The sequence below is a fragment of the Macaca thibetana genome, chromosome 9 (genome assembly GCF_024542745.1).
Source record: "Macaca thibetana thibetana isolate TM-01 chromosome 9, ASM2454274v1, whole genome shotgun sequence".
Lineage (NCBI taxonomy): Eukaryota > Metazoa > Chordata > Mammalia > Primates > Cercopithecidae > Macaca > Macaca thibetana.
This window is the reverse complement of record NC_065586.1, coordinates 44630709-44647527: the sequence shown is the minus strand read 5'-3', so window position 1 is coordinate 44647527 and position 16819 is coordinate 44630709. Positions and strand designations below refer to the sequence as shown.

The window sequence follows — 16819 nt, the reverse complement described above, 5'->3', positions numbered from 1 at the left end:
CTGTTCCCCCCCACACACCATCCTCAGGATAAAGCCTAAACTTGGCAGGCAGGCAAGGCCCTGCCCCACTCCCTCCACCAGCCCCTAGGGGTGCAGAGCCTGGGCCAGCCCACCGTTTGCACAGTGCCCGCACGTCCAGGCAGCTCCCAGCCCCAGCACAACCACTACCCCTCTGCTCCCCCATGGCACCTTCCTGACCACTTTCCCAGAACAAGGCTGGAAGAGTCAGGGAAGGGACATCAACAGGGTCCTGGGCACTTCTAGAGAGAAGTTCAGGGAGGAGGTGATGCTGAAACCAACATCTAAAGATGAGCAGGAGGTAGCCAGGTAGGCGGGTGGGGTTGCAGGGCACATGACGGAGGACCATGGGGGTCGGAGGGCAGGGGCGAGGGAGCATGGTTGGCAGCACCCTGCCCTGGCATGGTGGGGCTGGGGTGGGGACACAGGCAAGTAGGTGATGTTCAAGGCCAAAGGTCACAGAGACAAAGATTCTGGGTCTACACCAGCACTGATCTGGTACACGTCCTGGCTAACCCACTGAGGAGAGGTGTTGCCTCCCTTTCCTGGGGCTCAGTCTCTCCATCAATGAAATCTATAAATTGGGACGATCACACCTATCTTTAGGGGGTACTATGAGGGCCAGACTTCTCTGAGGCCCAGCCCTCAGGTACCACCAGGCCTCAGACTGGCTCCACATTCCCAGCTGGCCACTGGAACCCTCGGAGGGGAGCTGCCAGGAGCCGTGAGAAGGTCTCATTCCAGCTCAGCCTCCCAAGAGGCTTCCTTCCCCACGGCCCTCCTGTGGGAGGCACCTTGTGCTGGGGCTTCTGGGCTCAGCCTCCCTCATTAGGGGCCCCGCCAATCCCTCCCCTCATCAGGGTCTCTCAGGAGCCTGGCAGGGCCTGCCCCCGCCTGGCTGAACTCCCTCAGCCCTCCTGGCACCCTTGGAGGGGAGCCTTGCCAAGAACTAGTTCCAGTAGGTTTGTCAGCTCCCTGGAAACCCAGCCATCCTGTGGGTTCCTCGAGGTCCCAGCCCATGCTCTTCACAGAGCACTGGCTCAGCCACCGCAGGGGAAACTGGCAGAGGCTGCCTCTCCTCTTGATGAACTTGCTGCCAGGCCTCCCCCGCCAGCATTTCCCTGGCAAAGCCATCCCTCACTTCCCTCTCCGGGAATCCCACACAGGAGAGGAAGCCCAGGCAGAGCAGTCCGCTGGCTCGAATCCTCGTCCTCTGGTTCCAGTCCTCGTCCTCTATGACCCTGGGCACTGTCCTCAGCCTCTCTGAGCTGGGCTTGGCCACCTCCTGGGGTGTGAGCGTCCACGGGAGATCGACCACACGAGGCACCTGGGAGCAGGTGCTTTGAAATGCGGCTTTCTCCGAACCTTGCAGGGTCAATTCCTGGACAGGTTCTGCCTGCCCCTGAGTCCCACCCCCAAGGCCGCATCAGGGAAGGGAGACCTGGGATTCCCTCTTGGAGCTGATCCCGGAGCAGAGTGGAGCTGTGCAGCAGGTCTGCTTCAGTCATATGCCTGCTTTTCACTCTTAGAGGAGCAGGCAATGCCACAGTCTGGGAAGAGGCACAATGAGGAAAGTAATTCTAAAATTCTCTCTAGAGACTCCCAAACTTTGGATAATTCCACAGTTTCTCTCTTGGCTCCAGGCCTTCCTGCTCTCAGGACCCCTGTACCCCAACACCCGCCATCTTCCATGCAACCACCCCACCCTTTGTCAGTGCAGGGACTCACTAGCCGGCCAACTCTGTCACTTCCAGGCTCTGCGCTAAGTACTAGAGAGCTTCAGAATTGCCCTCAGGGCTGTCAGCGGTAAGTTCCACCAGCTAGCCGGCAAAGCTGAAAACGCTCCTGCTACCCACCCGTCCAGGCCTGCAGGAGCACAGCAGAGGCTAAGATCACCTGCAAGGGTCCTGCCGTGGGTAGTCCGCCTCAGGGCAGGAGTGATACCCTCATCCTGGGGGCGCCGGTCCCACACCCCTTCCTGTGGCCCAGGGAGGCTTGGGGTCAGAGCCCGAGGCTCGGATCTCGCTGGGTTACCCCCCTATAGTTGGGGTTGGGGAGGGATCCTTTGCAAGTCCCTGCGCCCTTCCCAGACTCTTAAGTCCTCATCTCTACAAGCGGGTCGCCCACACCCAGCAGCAGATTGGAGGACGCCTTCGGTCCCTGCCTCTTCCCTCAGACACTCACGACCCCCGCTCCCTGGGAACCGTCCCGCAACACCAGATCCGCGGTGACACCCAAACTCCCCCAGGCTCCCCGCCGACCCCCGCGAGACGCATGCGCGGCGCTCTCCCTCGCCCGCTGTGCGGGTCCCGGCTTCGAGCGCCTCTCTGGCCCGGAGACGCCGTTTCTCTGGCGGACCCGGGGGTGCCCGCACCCCGTCCCGCCCCTACCTGGGGCGGCGGGCGCGCAGCAGGCGGGCAGGCGGCAGGGCGGCCGTGGGCAGGCGCTGCACCCGGAGTAGGCCCGCGCGGCCGGCATCAGGCCCATGGCGCGCCCAGGCGCGGCGGCGCGGCGGCGGCTGGAATGCCCGGCACGCGCGCAGGTAGCGTCTTGCCCGCCGCCCGCCCGCCCCGGCCAGCGCCGCCCCGGGCCCGGACCCTGAGGCGAAGGAGGGCCCAGGATCTGTGAGTTGCCTGGGATGCCACGCCCGAAGTCGGCTCCCGTGAGGGATCTCCGGTGTCAGACTTCACACCCTTTCCCCTAATGCCCCACGTTCCCGGGCACCGCAGGAATCCCTTCCCTCTTTGCCCAGGACCGGCTTTCGAGCGCCCGCTCAGCCCTTCGCCTGGGAGGCAGGTGTTCCAGGTGAGGCAAAGGAGGTCCAGGGAGGTTAGGTAACTGAGTCTGGGTCACCCAGCAAGGAGGAGAGTGCTGGCTTCACAGTGGGGGTCCAGGCTCCAGGCCCTCCTGGCCTCTTCCTGCCTGGGCACCCTAGTGCCAGAGATAATGGTTTGGACTTGATATACAGAATGCCCCTGAGCAGTCTGAGGGATGTTAGCTTCCCTATATTACAGAGAATCAGAGAGGTTGTGTGATTTGCCTAAGGTCATACAGCTGGTGATGGACCTTCATTAACACCTACGTGATCTTTCTGCAAAGCCCATGTTCTTCTGGGGGTAAGTTTCTGAGACCAGCCCACAATCCCCATACTTCAAAGGGTGAGGGCTGGAATGGGTTCACCAGGAAGGCAGGTGGACAGAGAGGCACGGCAAGGGGCAGTGCAACGCCAGTAGCAGAGATGGGAGTCCCAAGGGTAGGAGGGCAGAATTCTTAAGGGAGGGATTTGCCGCCCTGGGGCTGGAAGAGGTTGGGGCCCTTCTTCAAGCTGGATGTGCAGAGCTGGGTCACGCCTCTTGCTCATTCTAGGCAGAGCCTGGCCTAGGGTGAAACAAGCCAGGCACTCACCACAGGGGCACAATTTAAGGGGCACCCAAAACTTCAGGAACTAGGATAAACACTTTATTGTAGTATTTTTAAGAATAAATATTAGGCAAAAAATCTTTGATGAACAAAAGATCAAAGTTTTCAATACAGACAGGAGCAGCTACGCACTTGCGCAGGCCTTAAGGGTGAGTGCCTCCCACCCCAATCCCACCACACTCCTGCCTGTATTTCACATGTTGCCATTTGACCATAGATGTGGTTGGCTGAATAATGCCCTTCCCCACAAGATGTCCTGATCCCTGGAACCTATGACTGTGTTATCTTACACAGTACAGGAGACTTTGTAGATGTGATGAGAGCAGGAGAGGTTAACCTGGGTTATCTGAGGGGCCAGGTGCAATCATGGGGGTTCTTTGACGAGGAAGGCAGAAGGAAGTTTGACCACAGACGAGGTGGTGGGGGCAGGACAGAGGCAGAGACTGCGTGCTGAAGCCACAGCCAAGGCCTTGCCGTAGCCCCTGGAAGGTTAAAGACACAAGGAACTGCTTCTCCCTGTGTCCTACAAGAAACCAGCCCCGCTGACATCTGGATTTTAGCCTTAGAAGACTGGTTATGACTTCTGACCTACAGAACTACAAGAGAATCACGTTGTGTTGTTTTATGCTGCCACATTTCTGGCAGTTTGTTAGAGCTGCAATGGGGACCTAATATAAGGATATTTTTATATTAGTGTTCATTTTTTAAAAGATTACAATAAAATATCTTGATTACTGAGTTTTTTGGCGCCCCCTTACATTTTGTGCCCCAGGCCAGTGAGGATCCCTAGTCCTGGCCCTGACACTCAGTATGGGGGCTAAGGCCCTCAAAGCCGTGGGAGTGAGGCTGCGGAGTTGTCTTCTTCCTCCCCAGAGCTCAGGTGAACATGAGGGTGCCAGGGCAGGTTGGTGCAGGGTGTCACAAGCCAACGAATGTCTGCCCTCCACCTACCAACAGAGCCTGGCATTCCCATAGCCCAGGGACCTGCCAGCTCTGTGCAGCCACGTCCATGTTAAAGAGCAGGGGCCAAGGGCTCAGCAGAAGCTCCCACCAACCAGGGACTGGCGGGCCTCTCTCAGGTGGGCAGGCAGGCTGTGGTGCTGACATGCTTCCTCTGCTCTGAGCCATGGTTTCCTCACCTGTGTGTTCACAGTCAGACTGGCCAGTGTCTGCAGAGTGCCCTCCACCCCTACCCAGGAGCCCCCCATGGCTAGAGGCCTGCAGGCGCCACCCATTAGAAGGCTCCAGGTGAAGCCCTGGCCCTGCCAATGCCCACCTCACCTCAGGGGTGGTTTTTAGCGGTGGCGCCTGTTGGGGATGGGTGTGCAGAGATAGTCATGAGACTGCCTTCTCGGGGCAGGGCTGGGAAGCTGACAACCTGAGTCTATCCTCTCACACAAGCAACCCAGTAACAGTTGGCCTCTTCACTTTGGATGGCCTTTGTCTCTGAGCTGTGTGCACAACAGTTCCCTGGCTAGGGCTGGGATCCAGGACCTCAGGGACTGCCTCTTCCCTCAGTCTTAATTATGTCCCCCTCCCCCATCAAGACATCTCAGATCTAGTGGGTAGAATGCACTGGGGCCTACCTGGCAACAGCATCCAGCGATGAGCTTACCCTGGAGGTGGGCTGTGCTGCCCCCAGTCCCACTGTGTGTTGTTGGGTAAGTTGCTGAACCTCTGAGTCTCTGCTGCCTCCAGATTGTACCAAACTCCTGGCAAGGGCAACCTATAGCCAGTTTGAGCTCCCTTCCTCTTCTCTCAGGGTGTGTGGGCTGAAGTCCTCCAGGGCCACTTGGAACAAGTTGAGAGACAAAGATCCCAACCCTAGGGCACCCTGAGGCCTCCTGGCATCCTGCTCTCTAAAACAGGCAGCCAGCACCCCGGCTCTGCACTCCAGCAGACCTAGGTCGAAATGCCAGCTTCCCACTTATTTGTGGTCTGGACAAAATGCTGGAGCCTCCTTGATTCTGTCTCCTCACCAAAAGTGGGATATAATGGGACTGATTTCATAGGGCTATTGTCAGGCTCAGCAGGGACGCAGAGCCCAGTACAGAAAATGCTGGGGTCCCCAGGTGTACATCCCCATCTTAGCAATAATTGGGACAAACTCTTTTCTGGTTCCGTGATCTGAGGTCTGTTGAAACCAGACTGAAACCAAACTGGCCAAGCTGATGGGCATTTCTCATCAGAGCTGCTGAGAAGGAAGGGCTTAATGAACCAGCAAGGTGGTTAAAAGGGTGTTGAACGTTAGTGTCCTGACCTTTGCAGGAAGCAGTGGTGACAGCCCCCTGTAAATCACCCCAACTAGTTTGCCAGGCTCTCCCTAGATAAGGCAGCTGCTCTGGCCTTTTTTCTGGTAAATAGCTCTGTGGTTGTCCCATCAGTTGGGGGCAAGCAAGGGGGTGGGTGCTGTGGCTGGAGGTCATTTCCTCTGCCTTGGGGATCCAAGTTCTCAGGCTCCTGGGGCTCTGGCAGGGGAGAAGACTTGAGGGCTGCAGGGGAAGGAGGCCCAAGTGTGCTCTGAACACACCCTATACCCAGAAGAGGCCAGGTCTGCCCTCTATGAGCCTGGACAGGATCCAAGGCCCATAGGGACATCTTCTCCACTTGAGTACATGGACCCTCAGGGCCCACTAGAATGGACAGAGAGCACCAGAACTAGTCTCAAGTACCCCTTCTGCTGGCTTATGACCTGAGGCCTAGCCCAGGTCTGCAAGTCCTTTCTCTCCCCTTTTGGAAGGGTTGCCTGGGAAAGCCCAGGCCCACTGGCCAGGCGGGTTGACATTCACAGGAACTAGAAATAAGACTGTCTTCTTGAATCTCCCATTAGGGCTGGGATATAGAGCAAGCAGTGCTGGGGAGAAATGGTCCACTAGGACCTTAGGCTCCACCACTGGCAGCCTGGCCTGGGGGTAATCACCTTTCACTCTGAATCTGATTATGTCTCCCTCCAGGGCTTCCTTTTAGAGATGTCATTCCATCAAATGATGACCACCACCAGCTAACAAGGTTGCATTGTGTCCCACCAGGTTGTCCCAAGTTTGGATTTTTTTTCATGTCACGTGTCCTGCCCTAGGGCTTCAGGGAGCTGTATTTCTCCCTTCTTTCTTTCACCCATGATTCCAGAGGAACCCAAGGGCAGGAGAGTTGACTCCTGGGGGTCTGAGAAAAGCCTCCAGAGGTCTGTGAGATTCCCACACAGCCAGGCCAGGGCAGTGCAGCTCCGATGACGACCACAGGCCTACTGCCTATCTCCGGCCCCCATGCCCTGCCCCAGCACCAAGAAGTCACTCTGGGCAGGGACACCTTTTCCCAGCTGGGCTCCTTGCCCCAGGACTGCCCTCTGCGCTGCCACTGGTAAGGTTGGGACCAACAGCTTCAGGGCTTTGCTTGGCAGTGCCTGCTGGCCATAGTGGAACAGTTACCACAGTGCTAGTTAGCACCAGTCCCAGCCCCCAGACTTCTTAATCCAACTGCCTGCTCAGCATCTCCACTGGTTTAATGACTCATAGACACCTCAAACCTAAACGTGTCCAAACTGAGCTATGGTCTTGCCATAGCCTCCCAAACCAGCTCTGTGCTAAGTCTTCCCTTCTTAATTCATAACAACTCCAGCCTCCAGGTGCCCAACCAGACACCTTGCAGTCAGCCTCCACTGCACCCTTCCTGTCATCCATAGCCAGGAGAGCTTATTGTCCTACTTGCAAAATAGATTTGGAACCTGATCACTTTCACTACCCTGACCACAGGGAGAGCACCCCCTTCTCTTGCCTGGATTATTGCAAATTAAATGATGTATTAGATCAAGACATTCCTTGGCTCAAAGCCCTCCAGTGCTCCCTCCTCATTTCACTTAAGAATAACAGCAGCCAGGCCGGGCACAGTGGCTCACACCTGTAATCCCAGTACTTTGGGAGGCCGAGGCGGGTGGATCACGAGATCAGGAGTTTGAGACCAGCCTGGCCAAGATGGTGAAACCCTGTATCTACTAAAAATACAAAATTCACCGGGGATGGTGGTGGGTGCCTGTAATCCTAGCTACTCGGGAGGCTGAGGCAGGAGAATCACTTGAACTCGGGAGGCAGAGGTTGCAATGAGCCCAGATAGCCTCAAAAAAAGAAAAAAAAAAAAAAGAGTAACAGCGACTGGGTGTGGTGGCTCATGCCTGTAATCCCAGCACTTTGGGAGGCCAAGGTAGGTGGATCATTTGAGGTCAGGAGTTCGAGACCAGCCTGGCCAACATGGTGAAATCCCTGCTCTACTCAAAATACAAAAATTAGCCAGGTATGGTGGTATGCACCTGTAATCCCAGCTACTCGGGAGCTGAGGCAGGAGAATTGCTTGAACCTAGGAGGCAGAGGTTGCACTGAGCTGAGATTGTGCCACTGCACTCCAGCCTGGGCAACACAGCAAGACTCCGTCTCAAAAATAAAATAAAATAAAACAAAACAACATAAAATAAAAATAAAATAAAATAAAATAAAACAGCTAGAATACTGAAAGGGGCCCAGGAAGCCTCTACCTTCTGCCATCTGGCTGCCTTGCTCACTCCCTCCAGCCCATCTGCCTCTAGTTCTAGACCATGTGCTGGTTCTAGACCATGTCAGATGTTCTGCTTTTGCCCGAGCTGTGGCCTCAGTCTAGCACGCTTCCACTAGATGTCCCCTTGGCTCACTCTCTCACCTCTTTCAACACCTTATGAATAATGAGATACCACTTCATACCTGTTAGAATGGCTATTTAAAAAAAAAAAAAAAACAAAACAGAAAGCAAGTTCTGGTGAGGATGTGGAAGAACTAGAAACCTTGTGTACTGCCAGTGGGAATATAAAATGGGGCAGCCACTGTGGAAAATGGTCTGGAGGCTCCTCAAAAAATTAAAAATAGAATTACCATATGATCTAGCAATCCCACTTCTGGGTATATACTCCAAATAATTGAAATCAGGGACTCAAAGAGATATTTGCACACTCATATTCACAGCAGCATTAGTCACAATAGTCAAAACACAGAAGCAACTCAAGTGTCTATCAATGGATGAATGGATAAACAAATGTGGTATATCCATACAATGGAATATTATTTGAGCTTAAAAAGGAGGGAAATTCCAATACATGCTACCACATAGATGAAACTTGAGAACATTATGCAAAGTGAAATAAGCCAGTCACAAAAAGACAAATACTACAGGATTCTACTTATACAAGGTACTTAGAGCAGTCAAATTTATAAAGACAGAAAGTAGAATGGTGGTTGCCCAGGGCTAGAGGGAGGAAGCCAGAGTTTCAGTTTGGGAGATGAAAAAGTTCTGGAGACGGATAGTGGTGATGGTTGTACAACAGGGTGAATACACTTAATGCCACGGAATTGTACACTGTACACTGCTTTCTTCCCTGCTGAGTCCTCCGCCTGCATGTGACAGGTATTAATAACTGCTTGATGAATGAATGAGGACTATTTGGTACTGAGAGAGTGCTGAGCACTTTATGTCCATTTTCTCTCTTAATTCTTATGACAATCCTGCAAAAAACATATTATTCTTCCTATTTTGCAAACAAGGACACAGAGGTACAGCAAGGATAAGAGGTGCCAGGTCATGCAGCAAGCAAGTGGCAGAGTCAGATCACACCTAGACCCAAGCCTGTTGCCAAAGCTTCACTCTGCCTCCTCTCACCCTTCAATGCAATGGACTTGGCTAAGCCCCTTCCTATGCATATAAATTCCAAGCTTTAAGGGGGCTTGCCGACTCTCTCCAGATAACCAGGCAAGGGGCACACCTGTTTAAGCACCCACCAGATGCTGAAGCAGTCCTGGGGACCCTGTGACTATTGTCTCCCTTCTCTCTCCTCTCAGAGAGAGCTGGCAAGGAGACAGCTGGCAAGGAGGTACTGCCCCATGCGTCTTTCTGGGGCTGTGTTCCCTGAACTGGGCATGGAAGTTCAGAGATCAGTTGGAGGAGTATTGGCCTCTTAACAATATCACATATCTCATTCCTGAACATGGGATGTCTTTCTTCTTATTTAGATCTTTTTCAATTTCTTTCAACAATGCTTTGTTATTTTCAGAATATAAGTTTTATACTTTTTTGCTAAATTTATCCCTAAGTATTTTACTCTTTTGGATGCTCCTGTAGATGAAATTTTCTTAATTTCATTCTCAGTTTGCTCATGGCTACTGTACACAAATACAATTGATTTGTATATACTAATCTTGTATCCTTCAACCTTGCTGAATTTTTAATTAATTCTAATAGTTTCTTTTTTTGTACTTTCTGTATACAAGATCATGCCCTCTGCAAACAGAGATACTTTAATGACTTTAATGTCTTCCTTTTCAATCAAGCTTCATCTTATTTCATTTTCTTGCATAATAGTCCTGGCTAGAACCTCCAGGACAATGCTGAACAGAAGTGGTGAAGGCAAGAATCCTTGTCTTGCTCCTGATCTTGGAGGAAAAGTACCCAGTCTTCCTCGATTAAGTATGATACTATCAGTGGGCTTTTTGTAGATGCCCTTTATCATAGAAGTTCCCTTCTATTCCTAGTTTTCTGGAGTATTTTAATCATTAAAGGGTGCTGGATTTTATAAAATGCTTTTTCTAGTCTACTAAGATGGTCATGTGTTCTTGTCCTTTATTCTGTTAATATATTACATTAATTGATTTTCAGGTGATTAAATCACCCTTCCATTCTTAGGATAAATCTCATTTGGTCATGGGGTATAATTCTTTGGATTCGGCATGTTAGTATTTGATGGATGATTTTTTATCTATATCCATAAGAAATATTGGTGTTCCAGCAATAATTCTCTGTCCCTCCTGCACCATCAATGTTTTGCAATGATGCTTTGTCTTCCAGCTTAAAAAAATAAACAAACTTCCTCTTTACCTCACCTCCTCCTCCAGCTGCTGTCCACATTTCTCTTTCCCTTTCCTGCAAACTTTTTGAAAGAGTTGGTTATGCTGTCACTCCAATTCCCCTCCTATCATCCTTTCTCATTCCCACTATTATCAGGCACTCCACAAAAGCCCCTTTGCTCAAGTCACCAACAACTGCTCAGCTTTCACCCTCTGGCTGATTTATCAGCAGCACTTGCTGCAGCTGATCACTGCCCTTGTTCCTTCACTTGGCTCAGGGACCCCGGTGGCTTCTGACTCTCCTCCCTCTCGGGGCTTGCTCTCTTTCTCACCTCCTCTATTGTCCCTCCACCCGCTCTGTGCTGTCTCATCCAGCCTCATGACTTCAAACCCCATCTATGTGCTGATGGCCCCCTAAATTCTCTCTCTAGCCCAGTCCTCTCTCCTGATTTCTAGGCTGAAATATTTACCTGCCTACTTGACATCTGAACTTGAGCATCTTATAGGTATCTCAAACTAGGCCCATATCTTCCTTTCAAATAGCTGCAGTTCCTGTAGTCTTTCTATCTCAGTTAATAGCTAACCCGTTAGCTTCCCATTGCTTAGATCAAAACATCCCAGAATTACCCTTAACTTCTCTCCTTCATTCTCATATACCTTTCATCCATCTTAGCAGGGGAATACCACTGGCTTTACCTTCAAAATAAATCAATAATTCAATGACTTCTTATCGCCACCGCCACTGGGCCAGGCCACCCTCACCTCTCACCTGCACTGTTGGTATAAGGAGCTCCTAACTGGCTTTGGTCTCTTCTCAACATGACAGTCAGAAGGATCCTGGTAGAAGATGGGCCAGGCTCTGCCACTTCTCTGTTCCACGCGATGAGGTGCTAACAGCCCTACCATGATGACAAGGTCATTCATTCTTTGGTCTCTCTCCACCCCTTTGCCCACTCTGCTCTGGCCACACTGGCCTCCTTGCTGTTCTTCTGGGATGGATCCCCCACCTCTGCCTGTGCTGTCATCCACCCTTTCTTTCCTTCTACTCAAAAGTCACCAAACCCTAACCCTATCTCTTGTGTTCCCCTCCCTGCCTCTTCTGTCCCCACTGTGCCCACCACCATCTAACCTGCCACATGTCTGCTCAGCTGGTCACCTACCTCCTCTACTAGCACGTGAGCACCATGAGGCCAGTGCCTGTCCCTCCAGCTCACTGCTGTCTCCTCAGCCCCTAGAACATTTGCGAGTCCATGGCAGATTGGCTGAATGACCAAATGAATGCCCAAATGAGAGGCACTCCAGCTGGGGCCACAGCTTGGTAGGCTGGGCAGGCCACCAGCAGTGAGGCTCCCCTGACCAGTGGCCTGCTCCCAGTTCTCAAGGGGATGGCTGGGCTGTGCCATCGGCAGTGGGCACGCTGCCCACTCTTGTCTGTCAGAGGTGGCCTGCCTGTGCCAGAATAAGCACCCCAGGAAGGGCTCAGGGGCTCTGTCACAAAACAGCCAAAGAAGGACGGATCCTCTAAGCCTCCTTCCCAGAGGATGCAGGCTAATAACAGCTCTGCCAGAAAACCTTCAGGGGCCGACTGAGCCCACCTGCCAGCACCGTGCATGCCCAGACACGCCTAGCATCGCTAACTCCTGAGATTTCTGCATTTCCTCTGTACTCCCGGGGAAAAAGGAGATAAGCGCCTTTGATGGCAGTTCCTATTTTAATGGTTGTGAGTTTTTCAGCACACAGCTTGGGAAGGCAGATAAATGCCAGGCCTGGGGAAGGGGTCAGTCTAGGGTCTATGTGGGATTCTGCCAAAGGTCCCCAAATCTGAGCAAGCAGAGAGGGAGATGGACGTGTGGCTGGGGAGCCAGGCCTGCTGGGTGCAGGTCTTGGTGCAGCTCTTGGATGGGCTATTTGGGCCAGGACCAAGCACAGTCTACGAGATCAGAACATCCACTTCCACTTCTCAGTTCTGCCCCCTAGCTGGCTGTGTCATCTTGGGCAAGTCATCTCACTCTTTGACCCCAAGTTTCTCCCTTTGTTTCATTTATTTTTTATATGCACACATCTAGAAAAGCTCTTAAAGCATAAATGTGCAGATAAACATGTCATTGTAAAAGGAACACCTGTGTAACTACCCAAGTCATGCTAGAGAACATTTCAGATATCTATGCCCCTCTCCCATCCCATCTTAACCTCTTCCCTCCTCCCTACTATCCTAACTTTCATGGCATTCATTTCTTTGCTTTTCTTTATATTCTGTTACCTATCTATCTATAAATAACATAGTTTACTTGTGCCCTGTGTTTCAGCTTTATATAGGTAGATAATACAACATGTTATGTTTTTTGTTTGTTTGGGTTTAGTTCCACATTGTTTTTAAGATTCATGCATGTTTTTAGGTGGCACTGTAATAGAGTCATTCTCATTGTTGTGGAGTTTCCCACTGTAAGACTGAGTCATAGTTATTCATCCATTGTATTGTTGCTGGGCACTTGGGTTAGTGTCAGGCTATCATCAGTAAGGCTGCCATGCACATCCCATGTATCCAAGTCTCCTGGCCTCCCTGTGCACACATTTCTATGTGGGACATGCTTCATATGGAATTGCTGGGACACAGGTGTGCACAGCATCAACTTCAGCAGACACTGCTGATTTCCCTAGCAATATGTGCAAGTTTCTATAGCTTTCTATCCTCCTCACCACTTGAAACCGTCTTTTTCATTTAGTCATTTAGTCATTCTGGTGGGTGCACACAAGTATCCCATTGCGATTTAATTTGCATTTCCTGATTACTGAAGAGGTTGTGCGCAGGAGCCTGTGTTCACTGGTCATGAGGATTTCTTCTTTTAGGAAATGCCTGTCCAAATCTCTTGCCCATGCTTCTGCTGCCTTGTCTGTTTTTGCCTCATTCATTTGTAGGAGTGTGGGGAGTGAGTAATTTGATGACCATATGTGTTGCAAACACCTTCACCCAATCTATAGTTCATCTTTTCATTTTCTTAATCTACTTTTTACAAACAGACGCTCTTCATTTTATAAAATACAATTTATCAACAATTTCATAATAGATTAGTGTTTTTTGTTTGTTTGTTTTTGTTTTTTGTAACTCATTTAAAAAATCTTTCTCTACCCCAAGATAATGATAATGTTCTTTCCCTGGTGCTCAAAAGTGTCACCTGTCATACATCAAAGTCCAACTATATAAGATTCTGCTTCTGGGCTCTATTCTGTTCCACTGGTTCACTTTCAGCAACCTGGAACCAAAGGAAGCCATTATGACACTGCAGAAATCCCTGGGTGGGCTTAGGCCTTTCCAGGCCATTAATCTGGGGCCATAAGTCAAATGTGCTGCAACCTTCAGGGATCAAGGGGACCAAGGCTGACAGTGTGATATCATTCATGAAGCCTGAGAGAACAACTTTTACCTCTCAATATTATATTGACTCTTCCTTGTAAGGGATTTATGATTCAATGAAAGGTGGTCAGGCAGACCATAGCCAGGGGTGGGAGAGGATAGTGGGCAAACAGAGGAGCAAAGGAAGGGGCTCAGCCGGGGCTTGTGAAATCTGGAGATTGGCCCAGGGCCCCAAAAAGTGAGTCCTTGCCCAGACTGTGTGCTGATCAAACACCACAGGGAGAAAGAGGACGTCCATAGCTTGTGTGGTCAGAGTCCGGCCAGCTTTCAGACTCCCAGTGTCCACATTCAGCAGGGAGTTGGTGGCTCTGGCCCCAATGCCATGGTGATCCCATTATGAAACGTCTTTACATAACCACTTCATATGGACACCAACCTAGAGATAGCGACTGCATGGCTGGGAGTCACCTTTCATTTCTCTCATACCCCATGTCCAGACCATAGGCAAAACCTGGCAGCTCCACCTTCAGGATACACCTGCAGCTGGCCACTTTGCACCATCAGCTGCATGCCCATCCCATGGACTCTCCTGGCCTGCTGTGTCCACTCCTGTCCCTCTATGGTCCACTCCTCATGTGGTGGCCAGGGGGCCCTTTTCATAAATCCAGGTCCCGTGTGTCTCCTGTTCTGAGCCCTCCTGGTATCCCACTGTATATAGAACAAAATAAAAAATCCCCACCAGGACTCCAAGGCCCTGGTGACCACTCTCACCTCAGGCCCTCCCTCTCTCCTGGTCTTCACTACCTCGGAGCCCCAGCCTTCCTGGCATGGCTCGTGTTCCCATAGCTCGTCCCTACCTTGGGGCGCTTGCACATGTCCATGTCTCTGCCGGAATGCTCTCCCCCAGCATGCCCCTGGCTCCCCGTCGCTGTATTAAGTCTGCTGGGCCACTCCACCTAGCCACACCCCCGCCGTCCTCTCACTGAGCTTCACTGGCTTTGTGGCATGTCTCACCCCTGGACACCACGAGACACATGTCCTTGTCCACCATCCCTCCTGCAGAGAATGGAGATGAGGTAGGGTGGAGGTGTGGCCTATCCTCATGAATTCCTCACCACTGGAATAGAATCCAGTACATTTAGACGTCTAATACACAGTTTTCAATAAAGGAGGAAGTGAGTACATGGCAGTCGTTGGGTGACTCCCGAGGGCTGGCAGTGGAAGGGCCAGCTTGCTGTGAGAAGCACAGGATGCAGCCAGCAAGTCCCCAGTGAGCGGGGTCTTTGGGGGCTCAGGACAGGCAGGGGGCATGATTACCTGGAGGCAAGGGTTCTAGAGGGTGGGCATGCGATCTATGGGCAGTACCTCCGCCCAGCGGGGCCCAGATGACCCGGCGGATGGCCTGCACCCAGTCCTCCATGTCACGCTGGGAGCTGGCCATGAGCAGGAGCGCCTCGGGGTTGGCCGGCACCTTCTCCCGCTCCCCGGCACCACCTGGAAGACAGGGAGACACAGGCTTATGCAGGGTCCCTGTGCAATGCCGGGTCCCTGCCCGCAGCCCACTCTCCATCCCCAGCACTAGTCAGCGTTACTCCCTGTGGGATACTCTCAAAGTCCTTCCAGCAACAGCTGAGCTTTGCTTTTATCTCATAGTCCATCCCTTTCACACCTCACACCTCTTTATTTGGAGCCCTTTCCCATTTTCTCTTTTTTCCCTTAGTCTCACTTTGTTATTTTCCCATGCCAAAATAGAAATAATTTAAAGCACCCCAGGACACTATTAGAAAAAAAAAAAGCATGCAGATGTTAGGCCAGCTCAGAGACTTTCAGTGCCCCAGGGTGGCCTCACTTTATGCTCTGTTTCAAATCAATTTTGCCCACTCTAAGAACACAGCTGAACGTCACTATGTGCTTTTAACTTTGGCTCGGAGATTAGGGCCTCCCTTCCCCACCATGAAGACAAGAGTCTCTGTATATATGAAGGTCACAGAGGCTGGATGTTAAACCAGGATGCAGCACAGCGCCCCAGATTACTCCACCACACCCATCTCACGGCTAGACAGTGGATCGGTACCTAAAGGCAGAAGGATGGGAAAACTCAAGACAGTTGCTTGGGAACTGACTTTCCCCTCTGGTTTTCAAGTTTTCATGTGTAAGTGAATTGATCTTTGGGAAATATAAAAAAACTATTTATACTGAACTTTACAGGTAATTTTAGGGTTTTCAAGAACGAGTTTGTCTTTATACACCCTACCCGCGACATCCCAGGACTATCTGCTGGTAGGGTGTGAGATCCACAGACCTGTGTTCCCAGGGGGTGGGTGGGCCCAAGCCATGCTTTGCTGGAGCCCGTGACCCAGGGATGGAGAGCAGATAGGACCAGCGCTTACTGAGCAGCTAGTAAGTGCCTGTGACCCTTCTGGCAAGCACAGCTGCCACATACATGCCCTCCCGGGGTTCTTTAACCTCCACAGTGACTCCGTGAGGAAGGTACTATTTCCAACCACATTTTACAGATGAGAAAACTGAAGCACAGAGGAATTAAGTAACCTGTTGAATGCACACAGCAAATGAGTGGCACAGCCAGAGATTCAAGTCCCGGCTCTGGGCTCTCAGCCATCCCACGTTCCCTCCCGCCATCTCTCCGCCAAGAACTGGGGAAACCAAGTAGGCTGCTCTGAGGGCTGAGGCAGAGGGCGGGGCTGCGTCCTGGCTGAGGGCACCACAGTGGGCCTGTGGGGAGGCAGGGGGAAAGGCCGTGGGGCCCAATGCTCAGGAGGGTGAGGAGCAGCCAGGGCTCTGCGATGCCCTCTGGAGCCCTTCACTACGCAGGCAAGCCCTGCTCGCCAGGGCTCAGACAGCCGCTGGACAGCACAGCTGTGGAGGTGGGTAGGAAGGGAGCTGGAGGCTGAGACAGCGGAGCCCAACCCCAGAGGCTGCTCGGTTGGCTGCTGTGGTCACTCACAAGAGTGTGGGCACTGCCACCTACCGAGGTTGCCACTTGGAAGCAGCTCTGCCTTGGGGACAGCAGTGCCGCACAGCATTTGCGCTACGAAGGCTGGAATGGCTGAGTGTGCGAGATGGGGAGGGGAAGCCAGATGCCACCAGGAAGCTTTTCTATGTGAGCATTTCTAGAAAAATATCTCAAGATGACTTGGAAAAAAAAAAGAAAGAA

General features: G+C 51.8%; 1 protein-coding gene across 5 annotated transcripts in view; it reads right to left on the bottom strand.

Moving 5' to 3' along the window:
• The window catches only part of ARHGAP22 (Rho GTPase activating protein 22), a 181483-nt gene that overhangs the window by 18280 nt on the left and 146384 nt on the right, over positions 1-16819 (bottom strand). For 3 of the 5 annotated variants that reach the window (XM_050805127.1, XM_050805128.1, XM_050805131.1), the window contains one exon: positions 14962-15138. In XM_050805127.1, the coding sequence (XP_050661084.1) occupies positions 14962-15138 (177 nt within the window). The remainder of the gene's footprint in view (positions 1-14961; positions 15139-16819) is intronic. The other 2 variants (XM_050805129.1, XM_050805130.1) reach the window with 1 other exon arrangement.